Source organism: Centruroides sculpturatus, unplaced genomic scaffold (genome assembly GCF_000671375.1).
Source record: "Centruroides sculpturatus isolate CEXI.00-Female unplaced genomic scaffold, Cexi_2.0 scaffold965, whole genome shotgun sequence".
NCBI classification, from domain to species: Eukaryota; Metazoa; Arthropoda; class Arachnida; order Scorpiones; family Buthidae; genus Centruroides; species Centruroides sculpturatus.
Genome location: NW_019385207.1, coordinates 325,847 through 335,493, shown reverse-complemented (window position 1 = coordinate 335,493; position 9,647 = coordinate 325,847). Strand labels below are relative to the sequence as shown.

The 9,647-nt window shown below is 27.9% G+C and overlaps 1 protein-coding gene across 1 annotated transcript in view; it reads left to right on the top strand.

Annotated features, from left to right (window-relative positions):
* Positions 1 to 215: 215 nt before the first annotated feature.
* The window catches only part of LOC111636122 (SCY1-like protein 2), a 78,935-nt gene continuing 69,503 nt past the window's right edge, over positions 216 to 9,647 (top strand). Inside the window, exon 1 of the mRNA XM_023381296.1 lies at positions 216 to 420. Coding sequence (XP_023237064.1) covers positions 274 to 420 — 147 coding nt within the window. The 5' untranslated portion in view covers positions 216 to 273. The remainder of the gene's footprint in view (positions 421 to 9,647) is intronic.

Below are 9,647 nucleotides of genomic sequence, written 5' to 3'. Positions count from 1 at the left end.
AAAACAAATAATAATAAATAACTGTTGAATTTTTTAAAGAAAAATAACTAAAGTTTATAGTTTAATACACGCGCGTAATAGCAGTTTGTCGATGTTATTATTTTTGAAAATTTTTTCCAATACGATTTATTGAATGAGATATTTTCTGAGCTAAGAATGGAATATTTTCAGATTGGTCTTGACAGTTTGTCGTATCTATTTTCTTTCTTAGAAACACAAATGTGGTCAAGTGACCGTGCCGATCCGTTTGACGCTTTTGCATGATAGCGAGACATGTTTTCTAAACTAAAACCTTCGACACCCACTCCGTTGGAGAGCAATCCTATAGCTCAGTATTATGATGTTGGACGGCAGATCGCTAGCGCTGGGCCTGAATTGGTTTGGAAGATTTATGAAGCCGTCAGAAAATCTGATAGGAAGGTAAGTTGATTTTCTTAAAATGTTTCAACAAAAGTTAAGTGAATTTCTTATTAAATAATTAAGCTTTTTATTTATATATAATCTGTATAGTATATTTTTCACGGAAAGGAACGGTTTAATTCATTTTTTACGTGTAAATTACGTACGATGATAGCAAATTGATTTATTGAGATTCGTTTTTTTAGGTAAAGGCTTAGAAAATATTTAAATTAAATTGCGGTTAACATAACTAGGATTTTAATTATGTATTTTCAGAAAGGTTTTCATTTGCAGGTACTTAAAAATTATTTAAAAAGTACTCGAGTCGTATTGAAAAGTGGCCAATTTGTCATAAATTGTACCTCCGACATATTTTATGTACTTGAAATTCGAAGAATCTCTAAATATTTAGAAAGTTCGTGCTCCTATTGCCATAATTGCGGCGAGTTTTTTCTGTAACCTCTTGAATTATTCATAAATGAACGTGTTGCATTCGAAGAATCGATGAGAGTCTGCAATGTGTTGATAATGTTGAAGTATTTTTCCTCGTAGGTAGCAATAGACAAGTTTTCTTACATATGAAAGAAGATAGAAAAAAAGGAAATAATAATAATAATAATAAAAGACGGAGTGTAAACTGTTTTTTTATGTGCCTTTACAAGAGACCATTATGAAAATAATCGACTCGTAAAATGTTTACATAAATACCCACGTAACATTTTTCATTGTGTGAGTGTATTTGATCAGCTTAACAGTATTTATTTTGAATGATTGTAATATTAAATGGGTCCTAAAACATCTTATTCTCGATAAGTACAGATCATATTCCGTACACAAAAATAGTAACATAAAGTCATCTAGTGAAGAAGCAATTCGCCTAGTGTAATGATATTCGAATTAATATAAGGTCAAAGATTTCTTGCTCGTGTCGCTATTATTATCCATTAGGCTACTATATTGCATCGATCTCATCCCACAGTTCTTTCATAACTGATACAATGGTGATGGCGTGTAGCAACGCACAAGTGGGTGTATTTTATGAATTGTCATGTTGTATGGTTACGTGATAGTTGAGTGTTTCCAGAAATAAGTATTGCTTAGTTACCGTATTATTTTTATTTCTTTTTGATAAAAGCCAAAAATGGATATGGGAGGAGGGGAAAAAATAAACATTTCAAATATCACTAAAGGCCATTTATCTATTTTAATCATAAAAAATAAATATCTATAAGTAAACATGTATCTTAGCTTATTTTTAAGCTTTATATATACTGAAATAATTAATTTACTAATAAAGTATCTTCTGGAAAGCACAGTTTTTGTTACTATTTATCTGTACAGTTCATCTTTTCAAATTATGATAAATGTTCGGGAAATGTTTACGTTTTTAGTTTTATATAAATTACATAATTTTGTTTCAAAGTTTCAGTTTATTTTCAAAATGAAATCAATCAGTTCCTTAATATAATACAATATAAATCTTTAGATTTTAAATAGATTTGGAAAATGTTAGCGAAATATCGTCAAGTACACTTATTAACAAAAAATATGCACAAAGGAAGAGCTGAAATAGAATTAAACTTTATCAGTGCTAACGTAATGATGATGGTAATAACTGATTACAATACAATACCAAAGTAACAGTTACTTGTAGAACAATTTTAAACGAACCTCTAGTACCTTGCCTGGATTTCTTCTTGCCTGTATACGTGCGGCAATACTGTCGGCATGCACAATTACAGGTATCGTATGCTATCCTGGAACAAATTTGCCCACAGATGTTGCAACTGCCATACTAATAGATTACTGAACCTGGCATCCTATTTGGTCCCACAATTGCTTGATGAGCACATATCTGAAGATCAGACGGATGAAGCAAGTATTAGCTTGCTGGAAAATGGTTGTTCGCAGCTTTACTATGAAATGCAAACATGAGACATGATTTTCTTGAATCTATCGTTGTGTATTCAATGTCCCTCATGCCATTTCTAAAGAAATGGCTGTATGAACTGGTTCCCTAAACCAGCGCACCATTAGTAAAAAGAGTTTGCTGTTCAACAGTAAAGGCGGGATTGAAAAGGTCATTCAAACTCTAACACGTGGCCGTCGAAACCCATACAGAACCAGGATTTATTGCTAAAGACGATATGCTGCGAATCCAAAGCAGTCCATGATCCTCTGTTACGGCACCATTGCATGTAAATATCTCTGCTGGTCACTTGCCCAATAATACGAAAAAGACAGGATTCTGTAGCAAGACTTTCATCTGACTGTGGATAGTGGACAAACGAGCTGTTGCAATTGTTCTTGGTTGTAAAACAATCATCTCTCTTGCTGATATGTCTGGGGACAGATTCTAGCCGTGTATGTGATCCTGACGTGTTCACTACCTTCAATACCTCCGATAAGGTCAGAACGTCCCAGATGAAAAGAAATTCGGCGGATGGAGGAAAACAGCAATTTTGCTTCCCTCTGACTTTCGAAGACTTCTAAATTACAGATACACTGAAAATTCTAAACACAGTGAACACTGTCTGAAACATCGGTGTACGCGATTTTTGCAGTAATCGGACTTTTTATATCTGGATGTTTAACTTTTTCAATAGGAGTATTTTCAAATCTTTCGCTAATGAAATACAATGGAATCCAATTAAACTTATTTAATCAGTATAAATTTATATTATATATTTATCTTATATTAATATAAATCATAGGCCTATTCTAATAAAGTACAGTATTTTATTTTATCGAAATATAAATATATGAAAAATAATTTTTTACTTCTATAGATTTAGGTAAATAGCTTTTAAAAGACATTGTTATTGATAAACTGTTTATATTTTTATTATAATTATAATAAAAAAAATTTTAGAGAAAAATCCTTATCACTTGATTGTTTCTCTCTCGATTTGGATTCATTATATTGAAAATAATGTACACAGATCAAACTTGTTCTTCGATGGAGATCTAAAATTCACTTGAATTCGTACATTTTATGCATGAAAACATTATATTACTTTAAATTTCATTATGAGTTCGTGTTTAGTTTAAATATTATCAAAGTTACTTAAATATGTAGCCATTATACAATAGTATAGCTCTTCCAGTCGAATAGAATTATATTTATATTCTCTAATGTTATATAATATCAATTTATATGCTCACGCTATAGAATTTCCCTTATAAAATGCATTTAAATTCACCAAACGTATAAGGGTCAACTCGTTTATAGTCTGTGGGCATTGATAGGATTTACTACATACTGTATATAATAAGCTATATATTTTTTTAAAATAAAAGCTATTTGGAAAATATATTCGATTTTTAAAAATAAAAGTTATTTTAACAATGTCCAGTTGCAGTTTTCATGTGCAAAATTATATTAAAAAAACAACTTTGATAAGATAATTTTATTTAATACATCATCAATATCAAGAGAAGAAAAATAAAACAACAATAAAGAGGTAATCAGTAATTCTTTAATAAGCAATCTACACAATTACCAAAATTGAAAGTAGTGGGCCTACTGGAAATCTCTATCGATTTAATTAGTAATATAAGCGGTCTTACCACAGATCGATGTTAAATAACTTCTAGAGTTAATTTACCATTAAATTCAATATAAAATAATGCAATTATTACATTGTTTGTTGAGTTATTGCATTAGAAAATAAGATTAAATGTCTGTTTTATTACTCTTCTATCCAAATCTTGTAATTTTCCATCGAATCCAGCAATTTCATTTTTCAATATAATCTAAAAACTATTTTTTTCTGTATTATAATATTATTATATTTAATAAAATGGCAACTTATCTGACAATTTTTAACCCCAAAGTAATTTTTAGAAATGATTAAATGTTTAACCGGAATCTGATTTATATGTATTTATCCTATACATCCTATTCTATATCCTAGGAGATAGATATTTATCATGTAAGAAGATTTGTACTCGAACTTTTTGTTGTAAAAATAATACCAAAAAAAAAACGAACACGACAAGCAACTTTATAAAAGTATTTTAGATCTAAAACAGTTTTGAAATATATAAAAATAACAGGAATATATTCTTAAATCAATTCATATTTTCAAATATTTTTATCTTGATTAATCTGTCTATATTTCAGTTTTTGATCAAATTTAAAGAATGGAGAATAGAAAATCTTGTAATCTATTCAATAAAATTTAAAAAATGTCACGACAACAAATTCATATTCCAGCATAAATTCGTTGTCGTGACTGATTACATCCTTTTATATTAAGAAAAAAATATATTTACATACTCTTATTTTTATTCATAAATTCTAATTTAATTAAACGCAGTGATTTATGTTTTAAATGGATTTAAATAAATAAAAATAATTATATAAAAAAATAAAATATTATATAAACTTACTAGATAAATATATTTTAAATAAACAAGCGATTTAAATAAGAAAAACCATTCGAAAATTTTTGTTACGTATTCAAAAATGCTCGAAAGCATTTTGTTACAATTATCGAAAATCGATAAGCTGACAAAAAAATGACATTAAAATTGATAAGATAGGCAACCATCATGTAAGAACATTTGTAGCCGAACCTTTTGTTGTAAGGACAATACAAGAATATAAAAAAAAGGACAAGACAAGCAACATTATAAGAGTAGATGATCATTTATAGAAAACTGTTCTTCGAATTTCCGACATGTTCGAGTGGAGAATAGGCTCCTCTTCAAGCAAACTCCATCCATCATTATGTATCATCGTCATATACATATTTTTGACTTTTTGGTAAAACTCAAATTTATTCTAGAGTGACGAGTTGTCACGATCGTACGCTTTACGACCCGCTCGATTTCAAATCGGAATATTTCTATTTTGTATAAAGTGTTTATGAGATACATTATGACTATTTTGTGTAATGGAATCTTCATTTTATTCGTCTGATAGGATATTTGTTATAAATATAGGGTATTTGGCTGTATATATATTGTCTACTTGGACTTTGTTTATTAATAGTGCTTATTATACTGGTGAGGTTTCCGATTAGTAAAGAGAGGAGATCTTAGTCAAAAGTGAAAACAAAATATCTTTATTTTGATAAAGATTAAACATATGTCCAAGTAAACAATATATAAACAGAAATGTAAAACATTAAGGACATTGAGGCAAAAAGAATAAGGTTAACTCCTTATTCGTAGTGATAATTAAGATTATTTTACAATTAGATCGATTCCATTAAACAAAACTGTATTTAATTATGATTATATACATTTTAAATGAATATTTTAACCTATAATTAATTAAGTTATAGGGATATTTATATTTTAAAATAACATATTTTTAATCATTTTAACGAATTTGTATATTGGATCTCATTAAGACTTTGGACAAAAGACATTAAAACTTATACAAAGCGTGACAGGGAACTGGAAGTAATATTTCGGAAACATAATTTAAACATGTAGCAATTAACTATCTAATTACTTTAGTAAATTGAAAAATCAAAAATTGAAGAGCTAACCTTAACCAATCTATTTTAATGACGCAAAATATATTCGGTATAATTATTTAATGATATGAAATCTAGTATAGCGAAGAAAGGATCGTAATTGAGCGGATATAGAAGCAAACTCTCTCTTTAGTATCTCCGACATTTGATGCTAAAAAATAATTCCGCTTAATTTTATCCGATTAATTATCTCATTAGGTGACGTCAGTAATCCTTCTTTCAGGAAAAGATGTCGTCTAGTGTCATTTTCCGCCAGATTATTGGCAGAAAATAAACGAGCGACGATAGTGGAGATGGCTGCCAGCTTATCTAGCTTTTGTCCAGACCTTCGTCTTCGAGCATCTTCTACACAATGCTTTTGTCTGCATTCATAAATCTCTCCCTATCGGAAATCATCGTGTCACGTGAATGCTTCTAAACGGTGAAGGAACCTACAGTAATTTTGTATATTAATAATAAAAATCGAGAATATTAATCACCCAAAGTTTTTACCTCTTCTGTATTATCATGCTTTTAATGCAACAAGAGAAAAACATTTCAGATTACATAATCTTAAATATATATCGATTATTCAAGAAGGTGTATACATAACATTGATTTAGAATTTGTATGATAAAAAATGAATTTTGATCGCTTTTATCTACTTATTTACTGAACGCTTTTGTATGAAACGACATGCATGCAAAGATACAGAAAATGAATCATTCTAAGCAAGTTTTCGTCATCGTTTATCCTCAATAAAAATAAAAATTGAAAAAATTAAATTAAAAAAAAGCGCCATTAATAGAATTTTTTCTACGATGAATTGCTTTTAAAATAACAATAAACATCGCTCGCATCATCAAACTCTTCCTTAAATTAATTTTTAAAAATTAATTAAAATCTTTTATTGATATTTAACATATTTTAAAGATAGTTTTTCAATTAAACAATTTCGTTTCAACGATTTCGCATATTTGTGCGCCTTTCAAACAAACACCATTTTGTTTTAAAGGAGAGAAAAAATAAAATAATTTAAATAGAATATCTTTGCAGTGTGAAATGATATTCCATTCCAAATGCATTTTTCTATAAAATACCTGTCGAAATTTAAAAACGTGATAGAAATACATACAAAGCTTTCGAAAATTATATCTGAAGATATATCAATAAAAATAAATAGCATAATTCAATATTTTCAATCAATATCTTAAAAAGTTCGAATGGAGTAAGGAATATTCTTTTTATTCGAAAAATAAAAATAATTTTTTCTTTCATATTTTTAAAAATACAAGGTTTGATATCGTTTTTTAAAAGTAAATAATAGCTTTGAAATATGTACATAAATAAGAATTTCAAAAAGAGAAAGACGTTTATATACGAAAATCATATAAAGTTGTTTTAAGAAATTGTATATTTTGCAATGTTTAGAGGAGAAATTTAAAAAAAAAACGTGAAATTTTCTCGATTTAAATGATTAATTTTCAAATACATAAATAAATAATATGTTTTTTAAATAATCACAGAAAGTAAGAGGAGAAAAATGAAAATAGACTTATTAGCCGGAGGTAGAAAATATGACATTTTAGTAATTTTCAATTTGCTCTAAGGTCAATAAAAAATAATATATTATCGAAAAAAGAAGCAGCTTTCAAGTATTTTTTTCTTTTCTCTTTTTTACTATAAGATGGTTATTATAAATAAAATATCTCTATAATAAAATGTAGTGGTCGGTAACGGGTTGGTAAAATTAGAAAAGATTTATTGTAATTTCGAGTTTAATGCATCTGTTTATATAAGAAAAGAAAAAAAATTATATATATTTGAATAAAAAATGTTTCGTTCTTGATGGATTGATTTGTTATTTCAATGATACAGAAAGCGTTGAAATCTAAAATTAAAGATGGAAAATTGTGCTTCACTGCGTAAACGATCGTTTCTACTCTAGAATCCTATTCATTCAAAAATCCAGAAAAATTGCAATGGATTTATCTCCTAATGCAAATATTACAAAGGGTTGTTTAGAACTTTTTTTTATTTCTTTATTTTTTCAAACTAAAATAATTAGAGGCGATATAAAAGCAGGTATTATTTTTCTAAATAAAAATGGCATGTAGTTATGCTAGACTTGTACAGTTTTTTTTTTTTTTAACAACAGTTATTAACATTTTTAATAAAGCAAATCCTACTGTACGTTGTCACGATAAAAATGATTTAAGTAATGACTGCACTGAGTCGAGTGGGTCTCTGAAGAGTTCTTATCTTCGGAGACCGAGTATTTTATTCTATAAAACCAGAAATATTCATTCAATCTGCCTTTGGTACCTTAATTATCAATATTTCTATCTTCACGGTCAGCACTCTAATTTCTTGCCCTTCTTTATTCTACGCGCACGATAATGATTATTCGCTATATAATTATAAACTGTGGAAGAAAGGCCTCGAGGATACTTACAAAAGATATGCTTTTTTTTAAAGTTTTATAAATTCACTAAGAAATTTCACTATTTTATTTGTTTTTCGATCTTAAGCAACTGGAAAAGTATTCAGAATGCAAGACATTTCCTTCATTAGATTTCTTTCTTTTTCATAAATCATTTTTGTAGCAAAGATGTTACACGCACCGTTTACAGTTTAAATAGAGTAAAACGAATGAAAACCATAAATAATAAAAACGAATAATTTATTACGAGTGGTTTAGGTTATAAGAAAGAATATATTTATCATTCTTTATGATTATCGGATGATTTTGAAGGAATGGAATATTCTAATAGAACAAATCAAACAATTAAAAAAAAATAAATTTATTTAAATATGATATACAGACGACCAGTTTATATTTTATGCGATTATTGTGTAACTCTTGTATTAAAGAATAATAAAAGATGTTCTTTGCCTTCTTTATCAGTTTTTCTTGTTGCATCTTGATGAAATATAAAACTTACATTAATTATGATTTGAAAAAACTATAGACCTATAAATTCCCATTGTCTGTCCGTCCTTCCTTAATCTCGAGAACCGTATTAGATAGATGAAAGTGGAGATTACATATGGAAAGCTTAGGAGCATTTTGTATAGTTGTCATCAGGAGATAATTATATTTAATATCAAGCAATTTGATCGTAATCTAGCATTTTATCTAATTTAAAATAATATACTATATATATTTTTTATTATTTTAAATATATCTTAAATGCAGTATTAGTACGTTTGAAGGTGTTTTAATTACTATTCATTAACAGCGATTTTAGTTCATTTACCATTTCTTAAATTGAAATTACTGGAAGAAGATAATGGAAAGAACTCATTTAAAGCGAGAATCGAACCTGGATTCTCCTAATAAAAACACAACAAGATTGTATTTTTCTTTCTCTAAGATGATATTGATATAGTTTGAGTCTTACTAATCTTGGCAAGCTTGGTACCAAACAGATGCCGGAGTGGCGGATTTTCCGAACCAGTGAAGCTTGGGGTAAAAAATGGCGAAACAATTCATATACTATGTTCTTGCTGTATTACTGATAGCGATACAACTTATATAGACATAAACCTAGTCGTCACAAGTTTACTGTAATGTAAAATAAAGTGCAGTAGATTAGAAGAAAAAACAAAGAAAAATAATCCTACTGATACCTGTAAAATATTTTTAAAAAAATCACAACTTGGCTAATTTCAATTTGCCAAAAGAGAAAAGGAATATTTTGATAAATTTTTAGCAAATCAAACAGAATTAAAAAAAAAGTATCTCAAACAACTTTTTGGCAACTTCTATTAAAA